Genomic DNA, 15184 nt, shown 5'->3' with positions numbered 1-15184 from the left:
TATCCATGTTGTAGATACCACTTTTTATTAGATTGGAAAATAATCTCCCCCTAATACTATAATTTGCAGGGAATAAAAATGACATCATTTACTTGCATTTCATAGTTCTGTGTTGTTTCCAGTTATTACAAAAATCAAACTGTCAGTTGATGGAACCTCTTATGGAACTAGAGATCATTACTGATGAAACCAACTCGTCATCAGTGATTGCAGACATAACTCGAAGACGAGGGAACATCATAAGAATCAGTCACCGTCAAGACTCAAAGGTAAGCCTTGTAAAAATGGTTCATTGTACAGTATATGCCTTGCATTCTTGACCTAGATGTTCGCAAAGAGTACGAGTCATTGACTGATGAACAGAGGTAGGAAAGTAGCCTCACATTATTTCTTTGTGCATGACTACTGCAAAACTGTGTGAAACAATGTTAACATGTATTTCATTTAATAATAAATGATTCTTTTAACATTGCTTGTTTTTCAGGTAGTAAATGCCGAGTGCCCATTAGCGGAGCTTGTAGGATATTCAACGGCTTTACGAACGATTACGTCTGGCACAGCAGTTTTCAGCATGGAGCTTTCAAGTTATAGACTGATGAGTGCACATGACCAAGCCGTAGCAATTGAGAGAGTGACTGGATTTTGATTTGTATATGTAAAATATACTGTGTACAGACCATTTTTTTTATTTGCATTAAAACTGGATGGATCGTTGGGCAGCACAGTTTAAGTCATCTTGTCTTTGAAGTAAAATGAGTTCTCTTCACTTTTTCTTCCTAAACTCCCATCAGGTCTAGGTCTTTACACATTCCTTTTCTTCTATATTTTATAGGCCTTCCTATTAGTCTTCATTCTGCTACTTCCATATACTGTATGGGGTCAAGCAGTTGTATAGAGAAACATCTGAATTTATGACAGAAAGGGCAAGATGATGGAAAATGACACTTGCCTCAATTGAATCTCAGTATTCTAAAATCACACTTTTCAAAATTACTGTACCTTCATTTTCTTTCGTGACCAGGTTTCCACAGTAAGGAGTAGTACAGGCCTTGTGCAAGCTTCACAATTTCTGTTTTGTCTTTTAAAGGAATATTTTTTACCCAATTCCATTTATTCACACTTCATTTTTTATTGGCTCTTGTCAATATTCCACATCATGTATCTCCACTTTTCCCTAATCAAGATATGCTCCTCTTATACAATAAAGGCATCAGAAATCTTTACTTTTTGCAACCCAAGGCATCTCTTATGAAACTGTTACATTCAGTGCACTGTACCAAGTTCACCCACATATATTGCCCTTATCCACATGGCCACTTTCCTAATTGTACTTTTTCCTTAACTTTCTTTCCAATCACCATAATCTTAGTTTTACTTACAGTATTTTCAACGCTTCACCTCTCCACTCTCCCACGTTTTAAAAATTCCTGAAACCTCTTCCTCTGATTCTGCACTCTTTTGTAGCTTCAACCATTACAGTTACTGTATATTAAATAAGGTTTCATGGTTGATCCGACATTTATTCCAGTCTTGATACAACTGCCACTGTCATCAATTTAACTCTTGTGTTATGGTACAGTATCAAGAGTAGCCCAATCACTCCTGGCACACTTTATTTGTAATGTTTATCGAATTGTTTGCCTTGGTACTATGTCAAATTCCTTCTCAAAATCCAAAAATAAGTAATACAATCTCTCTTCTGAATAGTTCTTTTCCTGTCAGGTCCTTCATTATACAGACTGCTTCTGTTGTTTATTTCTAACATGAAGCCAGACTGACGATTATAAATTTCAACAACTTTTTCCCAGCATTTCTTCCATCACTTCTCCAATAGTTTCATAGTATGCTTGAGCAGCCTTACTCCTCTTATACTTTCCTGCAATGTGGTGCATTTCCATTTCGCTAGTATAACACTTTCATGATCTTTTCTCATTCTTCAGGTAGTATCCCTTCGTTTGTTATATTTTCATGTCTTATAACAAGCTCATTGACAACAAGCTTTTCAGCTGCTTTATCAACTTGCGTGTTATCCCTGATAGTCCTGGGCCTTTCCTACATTTCATCGCCCAAAGGGCCCTCTTATCCTCTTTAGATGTTCTGTTCCCTATTGGTTTCTCTATCATTAATTACAACATGCTTTTCCAAAGGCACTTGCAAACTCTAAATTTTAAAATTGCGTACTTTGTCATAAGACTGCGTTAGAAAAGTATGTGTGTGGAACAACATTACCTCTGCACTAAAAAATATCAGAAATTGATCTTTTTACGCAAACTTAAAATTCTGTTATGCTTGGAGAGAGACTTGCTTTAAAATCTCCACCACCTGAGTCACTTATATTGTCTCCTAGTCTCTCACGAACTTTTGAAGATTTGCCAATCCCTAATCTTGGTTTACCCTTATTGAGACCTTCAAGGAGTACACAGGCTTTGCACACTGGTTGGGAGGAGATGTGACCACAACGTGTACATAGTGATCTTGTTGGAAGCTTCACACCATCACGAACAGACAGACATTCTCCTGTAAAGAAGCATTAAGGTAACTTTTAACCATGCGAAGTATCTCGAGCATGTCTTTAAGCTATAAATCTTTTTGAAGAATGAAAACTGTTCTGAAGCAAAGAAATGGAAAAGAAACCCATACAAAAAGTAATCTAACTCTTCATAAATAAGCTTTATCCTTTTTCTTGAAAAGTGCTTATTATATTCTATTACACTAATTAAAAAAAATAAAAGTAACACTAAAAACAGTTAACTGCCCACACAGGCTCTATGGAAAAGAAGAATGGTTACTGCAATACAGTATACTTGATTAAAATTAATGTTCCCAGTCTCTAAAAATCCGTAGCATAAGAAATAACATACATACACTCTCAATATGTCTTCCTTTCTAAAACAGCAAAAATCTTTGTAATACATTTAAAATACCATTTCTGTAATATAAAACTACATTTGAGCTGTAAAATTTGTCAGTAAACTGAAGCTATTCCTGAATGTAAATACTACATTTTAGCTATGAAAATAGTTGGTAGACTGCACATATTCCTTAAATTAATTTTGGAAAAGATAAGGCGAGGGTTACAGTTTGGAGGTACTGAAACAAGAAAGCAATAAAATGACAAGAAATGCAAACTGCTTTTCAGTGTTGTAATATCTCTGGCCCAGTAAAAGGCAAAAAAAAAAAAAAAGACCTCATTTGAAGAAAACATAATTAATAAACATACCTGAATGAATAACATCAATAATTGCAGTAGCTCTTATCTTCTCTAGGTCTTTCAAAAAAGCCCTAGCATGACCTCGATATGCATTTGGGGAGTAAATACATTCCGTTGAGAAGTAATCCAGTTTCTTGAAATAGGCATACATGACAATCTCCTTTTCATAAGTGTACTTGAATGGTTTTGATCTTGGTATTGATCCTTCTGAATCCTGAAAAAAATTATTGATCCTTCTGAATCCTTAAAAAAATTATTCTTAAAAAGCATGTTATTTAAAACTAGCATTACTCTTTGAAATATGTAGATACTGTACAGCTTTAAACTTTTAGCATTATTCAAAATCTGTCAGTTCTAGAAGGATTGTAACATATATATTTATAGACTTGACTCACCAGCCTTAAGGGAGTTATAATACATACTTGATAAGTTGATGAGGTCTTAATTAAAAACAGGAAAAATTAGTTTTTTCTACCAGTTTTCATCAAGTTTTGCTTGTACCTCTGTTACAACTGTAACGGCTAATAGTATGGATAAGATGAGATAACAAGAAAAGTCATATCACCTAAGCTGGAAACTACTAGAACTTACAAGAGCTTAAATTCTCAATACTCGTGGATAGCCAGAGTAGTAAAATTTACATAAATGAAGAACATTTTGTAAATATGAACAAAAACTTTGACTCTTACTGTCACAATAGCTGTACATCTTTGTAGTCTTGCAATATCACCTCGAAGTATATTCATCAAAACTGTTTCTGCAATGTCATCTGCATTGTGCCCCGTGACAATCTTATCCACCTTAAGCAGAGTTGCACCGCGATCTAAGGCTTGCCTTCTGAACACTCCGCAAAAAGTACAGTTGTTTTTTCTGCCTGCCTGGAAAAATTGGGATATTTGTAGAGCAATATGAATAACTAATCTATAATTACCTATAACCACTGATAGTAAGCCACTACTGATCATAACAAGGTGCATTTCCAAAATAAACCACCAAAAAAAAGTTCCAATACATTTACTTTTGATACAAAACCATTTACATTAACCTTACTGTGCACCTATGCAATCGTACAGACTCTCCAGAAAAGGAAAATCCTTCCAGTTTCACCTGGCTGAGTAAGCAGTAAGGTCCCACAGCACCTCCACTGTCAAACTGAGTGATTATTTGTGTTGTCTAAACAAGCTGCAATGAATGGATGGGTTGGGAGGGGGGAAATTTCAGTGAAATAATGGGCTTCTAATGAAAATATTAATCTTGTTCTGAAGAACAGTTTTTTAAAAACAAAACTGTCTTTTGGTATACACTGATCACTTTATGGTAGCATTAATTTGTTGTAGTGATGGTTATGCACAGACATTTTGATCAGCTGTTTAAATGAATGGAACTTGCTGGAAGTATTTAGGAATAAACAGTCCTAAAATTATGTTAAAGCCAGAGATAGAAACTATCAATAATACTGGTGAATCTAGTGAAGAACTCTCCAACAACCTAAGTCCTTTTCTAAACTAAGATGTTCTGTTTGTGGCAACCTGTTGATCACCCCTTAACTTGAAGAGGTTATTTACTTATGTACTTCCATGTTAAACAATGTTTGTGAAGGCTGCTAAGCTGATTTATATCCATGAATTCATGAACACATGCCTCAAGTCTCCCATGCACCACCCCATTAATTTTTCTGTAATCAGCAACTCAAAAAAATCCAGTATTTGCTTACATTTGAATAAAGTAAAAAGCCAAATGAAAAAAGGGTATGAAATAAAAAAAATTAGGAACAAAGACAGAAAGGTGTCGCTTGACTGACACTAAACTACAGTACTACTACTACCACCAGAGGTACTACTTTGAGGGACACCTAGCATAGAGAAGAGTTCTGACCTTTTTTTAGGAGTTCTGTACTGTCATCTGAAAAGAAGCTTATCACACAATTAGGCAAATGTACACTGATGGAAATATGTTATACTATCATACCTGTTCTACAATGCGATCCATAGTCCAGCCATACAACTCTTCGTAAGACAAAATCTTGAGAGGGATTCCATACTGTTGTTCATTTCTCTTGACGGTTTCAAGACTGTCATCTCGGTAACCTGCAGTAATTGTATGTTAAAACTGATATTTTAAAATAAAGTTGAAACTAGATGCCTCTGTCACTGTAAATTATTCAGCAATGTCTTTCTGAATGGCTATTTACTCAATAGTCAAGGAATGCCTCCTGATGGTGCTAAATTCTTTATCTAGGCACCAAAGGATCTTCACAACCCAAAAATCAGTGCCACTTACCAGTAATTCCTTCATCTACTGACAGCAAAACTAACTTCAATCCATAGTTGTAGCGATCATTTAATAACTTCATGATGTACGCCAAAACAGTTGAATCTTTCCCTCCTGTAAAATAATCACATCATCTTATTATTTTGTTTAGCAAAGTTATACAGTATATTCAGAAACATTTACCTACAATGCCCTAGTACTCCCTACTGTACTGTCTATAGATTATTTGATCTTTTGTTCTGCTCTACTGTTCAACAAAGTGTGACCAATCTACTATACATACTACATTCCCTAAGCAAAGCAAAAAAACAAAAAAATGTTGTAAGGGGACTTGAAAAGAAACTGGAATTTTGTCGGGAACTGATTATATAAATCACTTTTGCCTGTGTGTTTGGTTAACTGTTTCAAAATGTTGTCTGTGGTACCAAGCAACTTTACTGTACAAATATCGCAGTCCAATAGTTAATTAGTACCAATGCACAAGAAGTACAGCTTTCAGTATGTCCATCAAGAAAATTACACAGTCCATATTTATGTGCCACAAAAATGTTTATATTTCAAAATACCTGTAAAATCAAGTGTTACCTGAGGCTGCAATAGCAACATAATCTCCTGGGTTAAAAAGATTTGCTGTTGTTATAGTTTGATGTACCTCTTCTTCAAATGCCCAAAAGAAACATTCTTTGCAAAGTGTATCTCCTGTCTTGGGCCTCTGTAAGTCAACAAATAGAATTATTTATTAAATTTTCAGCCATTTTATGAAAATAGAAACCATTACACTTCATATAATTAGAAACATGACCATCAAATATTATAAAAACTAGCACTTTTAAATGACATGAACTATTTTAACAGGCCTTGAGCAGTATATCAGTACAATAAGCATTACAGTACAATACTGTGAAAAAATATGTTTCCACAAATAATTAGTTCTTATATTTCAAAAGAGAGAGAGAGAGAGAGAGACAAATATATTTTTGCCTTTAAGTAATCTTTCTCATCTACAAAAAAACAGAATGCCACAAACTGACAACACTACAATACATCAGTACATTTACAGTAATTTGGTGAAAACTTTATGAAATGAAAATAATCCTTAAAATATACTACGTAAATAAAATGGAATACAACACAAAACCTTAAAAGTCAGTTACACATAAGACATTTTATATAATATAATACAGGATAATCTGATTAGCTAAGAATGTAATTAATACACCAAAGCACTTTCATACCTTCAACACAGCATTCCTGCCACACTTTGTGCTGCACTTAATAGGCATGATTCTCCTGTAAATAAGAAATAATACATAAAAACTGAGGAATGTTTTTGCTCAATCTGAGTATAAATAGTCTGTGAATAACTACTTATTAACATAACAGTAATAAGAAATATGTGTCAATCCTTCCTTTTGTCATATAACTAACTCTATGTGAAGGGTACTTGATCCCCAGATGCACATGAACCACAGTCCCAGTCTTTAGACGAGAAATAGTTAACCTACATATTGCCAGTATAGGTGTTCTAGCCTGTGTAAAATTACCGACAGTAGTGTAATCATTTGTATTGCCTTCTATGTCAGCTTAGGCTTGGAGGTCCAGTGAGGTATAGCTAATGCACCACTGCCTTAGGTTAGGATGCATCCTTGTCTTTTATTCAGTGACTTACAGAGATTCAGGTTAGGTTAGGTTGGGGGTGCCCTTGAGCCAAAGCCCTCTCCAGCACCCTAGATTAGGTTAGGATGTTGCTCTGTATTTCATTAGGTGACTCACAATCTAGGTTAGATTTCATTTGGTTATGTGCACTCTTGGTCAGGTTAGGTTAGGGGGGCACACCTGGCCACATAATGTGAAATAAATAAATTTCATATGCATAAACACATTAAATTTATGCTAGTACAAATAAACCACAAAATGATAAGCATATAACTTACAAATAATCAAGAGCAACTGAGGGCATATATTTTGTTTACATTAGTGACAAGGCAGTGGGAAGTGTAGCAATTACACATACTTAGAGCTGTAAGGTACCTTGTATGGTAGGATTTTATAACCTTTATCATTTTTCTACGACTGTTACTGTCGATATGCATAACATATGTATTTTTCCTAGTGACCATTTTTTTTTATTTATGCATTTCATACCATTCTGACCAAGGAATAGCAATCGTTTTTGGTTTTCGCCCCCATTATAGTTATTTGCTATGAAAATCTAAAGGTCCAAAAAAAATCATCACCGTTGAGTAGCCTATTCCCTAAAGATGCCGATTCTTACATCTAATCTACCTTGAAATACTGACTGATTTTAAATGAATTTACCGTTTTACGCACCATTAAGCTTGAAGACAGCCAAAATAAAATTTTATTGGCTTTTGCTGATCTATAGAGGTGTCAGATGGAACGGCTTAGTAGTTACACAAGATTTTGCAAGTAATAGTAGTAATAGGTATGAATTCCCTATGAAACGGCTCCCTTGCTCGTTCTATTCCTCCTTTGTGTTGTGTTTGTATTAAGTAAAGCGTGGTTTCATTAGATAACGCAAGTATTGCAACATTGATTTTCATTTTTGCATATTTAAGACACAAAAATAAAATTCCAGGATAAAAAAAAATAACCGGACATCAAAGAAACTATAGCCAAGGACATAAAAGAAGATTACAGCAGCAGCAGCAGAAGGGAAACAATTCAGGAAGAACTAAGAGAGGCTCAGGACAAAGAAAGAAGGAAAGAAAACCTGCTAATATTCAACTTACCAGGTCCTCAGAGAGGAGATGAAGCAGAAAACCTTAAGATAGATGAAGATATGTGCAGTGAAATTCTCACAACGGAACTTAACCTAAGCAAAGAAGAATGGAAAATCAAAAAGGTGGTAATTAAGGTTAGGTAGGCCTCGACCACAACAAGCACAAAACACTGAGACGACAGGCAGATCAAACCCCAGACCATCACTTGTAAAATTCAACAACGAGAGAGAAATATGGAGCATATTAAAAAGTGCTAAACTGCTAAAGAGCGCGAAGGAAAATATTAAAAAAAAAAAAACTATCGATAATACCGGACATGACTGCCAGAGAGAGAGAAAAAGTTAGCATATTAAGATTAGAATTGAAGAATATGAAGGAAAACAAAAAGGAAGGATGGCAAATTAGTAAGGGAGAGTTGAAAATGGAAAACTTTCCACCATCTAGAATGCTCTAAGAAGAAAACCCAGAGAACTGTAGATAGAAATAATAGAATCTCTAATAATGTAAATAATTTAGAGGCAGGAAATAATAAAATCTTTAGTAATGTAAATAACTTAGAGGTAGGAACTAATAGAATCTCTAGTAACAAGCACAGGCTAGTAGATTTAGGAGAACGCAGTAGTTTGCAACTAACAGACAAAAGGTGAGATGGTAGAAGCGTTTTTGGATATAAGGGAAATGGACAGATAGTGAACAAAGCAGAAGATGCGTCAGAAATTTTGAAATAAAACTCTTAAATACCCAGGGGCTGACGAAAGCTAAACCAATTGAACTAATAGATTTAACAAAAAAAATACAATTGTGTGCATTACTGAAACGCACCTGAAACAGTAAAATATTACTATTCCCAACAGGTATTAGTGTGGTAGACTCAATGAGAGACTAGGATGATACCAAAGGAGGGGGTCTATTAATAATGCATAGATCCAAAGGAGATATCCAGTTGAAAAAAGAAAAATAAGAACACAAGGACATTCTACTAGTGGAGGGTAATTATAGAAATACGTTATGGACCTAATGTACAGTGAGATTAGAAACAAATATAGTTTTGTGCAGCAGCATCCATATCAGGACAATAAAGAGGAATTGATGGCTGATATCCCCCTGTTTGCAGATTTGTCAAAAGAAGAAATTGAAAATAGGAAGGCATATATAAATGATTTATGGTATTATTACAGACAATAAACTTAAACAAACACAAAGGAGGAATACAATGAGCGAGGGAGCCGTTTCAAAGACAAATTCTGCATACTACTACTACGGCTACTATTGGCAGGCTTGCTAATGTCGCAGAGTTGTCTCGGAGAACGAATGTCTGTATTGTTAGTATTGTCGTCTCTACAGATAAAGGTAAAATTATAATTGCATAAGTAATAGTAGTATCAACATAAATTGGGGTTATGAAATTAAAGAATTTGAAAGACCACAGTACAAGGAAGTTAGAGGGTAATACCACCAGGCTGTATTCGACCATAATAGCATACTTCGCCATGCAGGTTCATTAGCATAAGTGAACCATGTGTCTTTTTTACTGGTTACCCCAGTGTACAGTATGTTATAGGTTAGTAAAACCCATGGATTAGGTCATGTGAATGTTCCAGGCTATATAACTAATTACTATAATTCGTGACCAGGCCCGCTGCTAGCATACTAGGGGTACCGCATGACCCCAAGCATTGATGTTTCATTAAGGTTCTTATTCCAGTTTTTGCCCAAAATCTTTTTCTTCTTTCAGATCCTGTGCTTTTTAGCTGACAAGAAAACCAAAAAGTAGTCAAATAAAAATTAGAAATCTGCCAACAATATGAGATATGCTCAGCTTGTTTTAGGCCCGGCTGGATCGGGGAAGTCTACATATTGTGCCGCTATTCAGAAACATGCAGAAACAATTAACAGAGTCATCAAGTAAGTAACAGATTTGTTTTTTAGCATTAATAATCTGATTTTATCTTAGTCCTTTTATTAGGATACTGTATATTGTTTTATCACAAACATATTCATTGATAATAGCCCATTAAAGTAAGTAACAGATTTGTCTTTTAGCATTAATAATCTGATTTGATCGTAGTCCTTTTATTAGGATACAGTATATTGTCTTATCACAAACACATTCGTTGATAATAGCCCATTTAAGCTTTAATTCTTTCTTCAGAAGCACACTAAAAACACTTCTGCCCAACTAAAAGCATGCATCTCAGACACTTAGTGCTCCTGGTGGCATTAAAGTCATTTCATGTATTTTCGTTGACATAAATGGTTCGTGTTTGTTGAAACAGACTGCTGTATATTATAGCCATTTGATTTTAGATATTTTTGTTTTAGTGTAAACTTTTTGTATGAAGACTATTATGTTCTCAGTCCATATTGTATTACCAGCTTCCTTCTCACTAAATCTCAAGTATACAGTATTCCTATATTCTTTTTTATATTACTGTTGTGTTATGTGGCATCAGGAACTAAGAGATAGAGAGGAAAGTTGATATTGTTATTGCGTATAGTTTTTGCTGTGGTTAATATACCATATTTGTTGTACTGGGTCTGTGATTCCTTTTTTTTTTTTTCAGTGTTGTAAATTTAGATCCGGCAGCAGAAGCCTTCTCGTACGATGCCCTCTTTGATGTACGAGACTTAATCCACGTCGATGATGTTATGCAAGCTGAAGACATGGATTTTGGGCCCAATGGAGGTTTAGTCTTTTGCATGGAATATCTCATGGAACCAGATGGTCGTGAATGGTTAAAGGTTAAGCATTTTTTTTTATCCTTGAAGACTGGATGCTAATATCTTTTCTTTTTTACAGTATCTATAATTGACAAAACAATAATGCTAAATTAGCTTTATCATCAGCAAAGTTTTAAAAACTTTATTGTCATTATCACTAGGGTAACAGTGGCACATTTGTAGAAAAATACCTTCAATTTTTATGAGTACAATATATACAGAAAAAGTAAAAAGGATATAATAAGAGACAGACACCTTCAAGTACTGTGCACGATTATTTAAGACACTGCTTCAGGGCTACTAATATCTAATTGTTTACAGGAACAACTAGGGGACTATGATGATGACTGCATACTATTTGATTGTCCAGGTCAGATTGAACTTTATACTCACATGGATGTTATGAAGAGGTAAGTAAATACTGGATGTAGTAGTGTGGTGACTGTAAGTTTTTAGTGATACTTTTAACTAGAAGTAATTGCTGGCAAACATTGTGCCAAATAGCCTATGTAGTTCAGGTGTACATTACATTGCAATACATGTACACGTTACATTTTCTTTTTTCAGGATGGTACAACAGCTCCAGAGTTTGGATTTTCGTGTTTGTGCCGTATTTATTTTGGATGCAGGTTATATGGCTGATGCCTCAAAGTTCCTCTCTGGGTCCCTTACTGCATTGTCAGTCATGGTACAGCTGGAGGTATGCATATAAACGGTGTATAAATTTAAATTCGGAATACAGTATGTTCATGTAAATATCTTGCAGTTGGGCTGCGACAGTATTTATTCCATACAGCTCAAGAGTATCCCAGAAAAATTTTATTAGAATACTGTGTGCTTGATGTCTGATGTAATTTTTTAGTTTTGGAGGTTAGGTCTTATAGTGTAACCTGTTATTCATTAAACTAGCAAGTATTAATGATTGGGCCTTTTCTTTGTATCTGTTTTTTTTTAATATTATTAAATTTTATTAGCTACTACTCTGACTAATTGTTCTTAAACCCTGCTCATTACCTGTCCAGACCATTGCAGTCTCTTCACAACTTCCTCATTTGCAACATGCTCTTTCTTCCCACCGCACTTCTTAGTATTCTGTAATCGTTCATTGTCACAGTACATACTCATCTTTTTTGTAAGTGCCCTTGTGCACACATTTATTAAAAAAAAAATTCTGTCTACTGATGAGATATTTTCGTTTACAAATAATCTAGCAGTCTCTTTCCCTTTCATCTTAGCAAAAGGTTCTACCATCTTCCACAGCATGGTTCTCCACTTCCCTCTCTTTCCCAGTTGCTCATATACTCTAAGTCATCCAAAATCTCTTCCTGATTGTATAGCCTGTGCATTTGTTGTGACACCATTATTTCATTTGGTACAAAGTACTCTGTTTTCCCCCACACCTTACCCACAGCATCCACAAAGGCACTTTTCTAACTACTAGTTTTGTTTGCTTTTTAGTCATTGTAAGCTCTGTTTTGTATACGTTGATTTTCAGTTATCTCACAGTTCCGTGCTTCCCTCTTCTCAACATCTTTCAGTAATAGGTACATAGGTTTGTACATTGTTTGAACTCAAAATTTAAAGTAAATTTTATGCATTTTAATGACAAACCTTTTTTTTTTAATTTCTGGTAGTGTACATCTAATTTCTTCATGCAGGCTGATTTGGCTTGCTGAAGCAGCTATGACATTGGATGTAGTGACCATGGGTGCTTCTTCTAGTGAGGTTATTTAGCAGAGAAAGACTTAAGAATTCTTTTATCTAATTGTAACACTGTTTATGACTAACACTATATTTTTCTTGACATTATCTCATGAACAAAATTAAAGGTTTGTATTATGGTTCGTGGTATAAAATTTATTTTGAATTTTGAATTTCTCTTTCAGGTTCCACATCTGAATGTTCTTACAAAAATGGACCTTCTAAACCAAGCGGCACAAGAACAGATAGAAACTTTCTTAGAACCAGAAATTCATGAGCTTCTGGTTTCTGATCACAGTGTCTCAAAATTTAACAAAAAGTAAGGACACTATTTTTTCATGCTATTTAATTTTCTCAGAGTTCATGCATTTCATTTATGATTAATTGGTTTGTATAAAAACGATTCTTATTGTAAAGCATTATTAATGAGCTTGCCATATTTGTATCTTCCCTGGAAGACAAAAAGGAAGCACAGCCATGCGTACTGGACAGACTGTATTAGAAAAATTCATTCTTAAACTTTCTTTTAATGCAATTCTTTTAAGCTTAGGTTATCCTTTTGCCTCAGTTGTAGGTGTTTTAGATTTATTTTCGATTTTAATCATGGAAGAGCTTAACCCTTTAGGGATTGATTAGAGTGCATCTTGAAAGATGCAATACATTACAAGATACAACATGCTGTAACTGATATGTGTGATTTAGAAAGTGCATATTTAATTTTAATGTCCATGAAGAGAAGTCCTTTGAAATTCATGCTCTGCTATGTCAGTCTTCTCTGATCTTAGTATTGTTTTGTTATTTCAGGTACCGTAAACTTACAACTGCCCTAGGCCAAGTTTTGGAAGAATTCTCCTTAGTAAGATATATACCACTGAATATTAATAAAGAAGAATCCCTGACAGACTTACTGATACAAGCAGATTTTGCGCTCCAGTATGGCGAGGATGTAGATGTTAAGACGCAAGACTTCGAGTATCCTGATCCAGAGGATGAAGAGCATGATGTTGATTATAACTAGATACATAGATTCTTTTATTTTATTTGGAGAAAGTTAATCCTTTGTTGTTTTAATGAAGGTATTCTTATAATTCTGTGAGCTTTGTATTTCTTTAAGCACCAAATCAGCAGTTGCTACACAAGTTATATTCCAGACAAGTAAGCTGCTATTCACAAAAATTTATGAAAGATTGGATTTTGTTGAAACATATCGTGGCAGCAAAAGTATTTCTTTAAGACAAGATTAATTTTTTCAAAGAAACTCATTACTTACTTGTACATTACTGTACAGAGTACAGGTGCATGGTTTAACATACAGTAATTCCATGATTATGTGCACTAATAGATCTAAGGGGGGCGTGAATACATCCACAGTGCAGTCATAGGAAGAGTGACTAAGTTAGCTTAGGCAATGCTATCTCTAGGCTACCTTCAAATCCTTCCCTAACCCAGGGTAGCTCACTGAAATACACTGCATTTACTAATGAAAAGACTTGCTAAATTAAAAAATTGTATAGAATCTAAAATATTAAGAATTATTAATATTGTATTTTTATAATGTGTATATTAAACAGAACAAGCAAAAAGTTATGAAGGACTAGTTTCAATTTTAGCATGCTGGGCATGTCAAAGTCAGTATTTTAACATCACTGATAAAGTATGGCAAGTTCCTGCTGGGAACAAGATGCATGATTTTCCTAAGGCCTGGATGACAAATTGTTTTGAAAAAGCTGCAAATCTCTTGCAGTTAATGCTGAACTACATTTGTGTAACTCCAGTAACTCTTATGGTTTTTTTTTTTTAATGACAGTAGCAGACATATTTAAAATATGATAGCTCCATGTGCCACTTGGTAATACAGTACTCTCTTTTTTACTTTACTTGCAGATTTGGGATTTAACACAGTTGCAAGGATATCTCCATTTTCTTAAAGCCTCCAACATGGCATTTGCCTTCTCAACAGAAGATAATATCTTTTCACAGGATGTGAAAGTTCTCAAAAAATGCCAAAAGATTGTAGTGAATTGTGTTTCACATGTGTCAAAAGTACTGTGAACCTCTTCTTTTGTAGTGGAAAAAAGGCAATACTGTTAGTTATGCTGAAAGGTGTCCTACAGAAGTGGTACGAATGTTTTCTGGACTGTATGTCGTGCTGCTGCTTAAGGATGCAAGAACCCCAAGGAAACCATGAACAGTTATGGGGAGGCAACATGACGATCAGTAACTTGAATTGCTGTGGGAAGGGATGGATGCAAAATGGAAGTTTGATATCATGGTCTATTCACTGGGAGAAATAGGATATTCAACTCAAAGGGGAAAATTGTCTTTTCAGAAATTGCTGAGATCATTATTGGCAAATAGGCTGAAATATTTTCAGTAGAAGATGAAAGCGAGATTGCCTGATTGCCTTTTTGTACGAGGAAACCTCGTCTTGGAAGTACAACAGTTTCTTGATGTAAAGAAAGCAGTATGCCCCAAAAGTAATATAGTAAAATAAAAAATAGAATACAGTATAGTAATTTGAAGATTGAAAATCTTT

The 15184-nt window shown here is 34.7% G+C and overlaps 3 protein-coding genes across 5 annotated transcripts in view; 2 read left to right on the top strand and 1 right to left on the bottom strand.

Annotated features, from left to right (window-relative positions):
* The window catches only part of mRRF2 (mitochondrial ribosome recycling factor 2), a 57904-nt gene extending 57227 nt beyond the window's left edge, over positions 1–677 (top strand). For both annotated transcript variants that reach the window (XM_067107670.1, XM_067107669.1), the window contains exons 15-16: positions 123–269; positions 485–677. In XM_067107670.1, the coding sequence (XP_066963771.1) occupies positions 123–269; positions 485–646 (309 nt within the window). In that variant the 3' untranslated portion in view covers positions 647–677. The remainder of the gene's footprint in view (positions 1–122; positions 270–484) is intronic.
* On the bottom strand, positions 9–7948 carry Ctu1 (Cytosolic thiouridylase subunit 1). Of its 2 annotated transcripts, none has more exons than XM_067107678.1 (8): positions 7814–7948; positions 6718–6772; positions 6068–6194; positions 5492–5596; positions 5180–5298; positions 3901–4089; positions 3221–3425; positions 9–2517 (listed from the first exon to the last, which is right to left on the bottom strand). In XM_067107678.1, exons 2-8 carry the CDS (start codon positions 6763–6765, stop codon positions 2273–2275), a joined length of 1038 nt encoding a protein of 345 aa, XP_066963779.1. In that variant the 5' UTR covers positions 6766–6772; positions 7814–7948; the 3' UTR covers positions 9–2272. The 2 variants fall into 2 exon arrangements, with proteins under 2 accessions (XP_066963779.1, XP_066963780.1); XM_067107679.1 differs by having other exon boundaries at positions 7802–7932.
* Positions 7949–9438: 1490 nt separating this feature from the next.
* Positions 9439–14239, top strand: LOC136840782 (GPN-loop GTPase 3). The gene is made up of 7 exons (XM_067107668.1): positions 9439–9576; positions 9962–10131; positions 10791–10968; positions 11269–11357; positions 11515–11647; positions 12834–12967; positions 13453–14239. The coding sequence occupies exons 2-7, from the start codon at positions 10031–10033 to the stop codon at positions 13664–13666; spliced, it is 849 nt and encodes a 282-aa protein (XP_066963769.1). The 5' UTR covers positions 9439–9576; positions 9962–10030; the 3' UTR covers positions 13667–14239.
* Positions 14240–15184: the final 945 nt, after the last annotated feature.

This window comes from Macrobrachium rosenbergii, chromosome 8 (assembly GCF_040412425.1).
Source record: "Macrobrachium rosenbergii isolate ZJJX-2024 chromosome 8, ASM4041242v1, whole genome shotgun sequence".
NCBI lineage: Eukaryota > Metazoa > Arthropoda > Malacostraca > Decapoda > Palaemonidae > Macrobrachium > Macrobrachium rosenbergii.
Note: the sequence above shows the minus strand (reverse complement) of the source record. Positions and strands in the feature narration are given on the sequence as shown.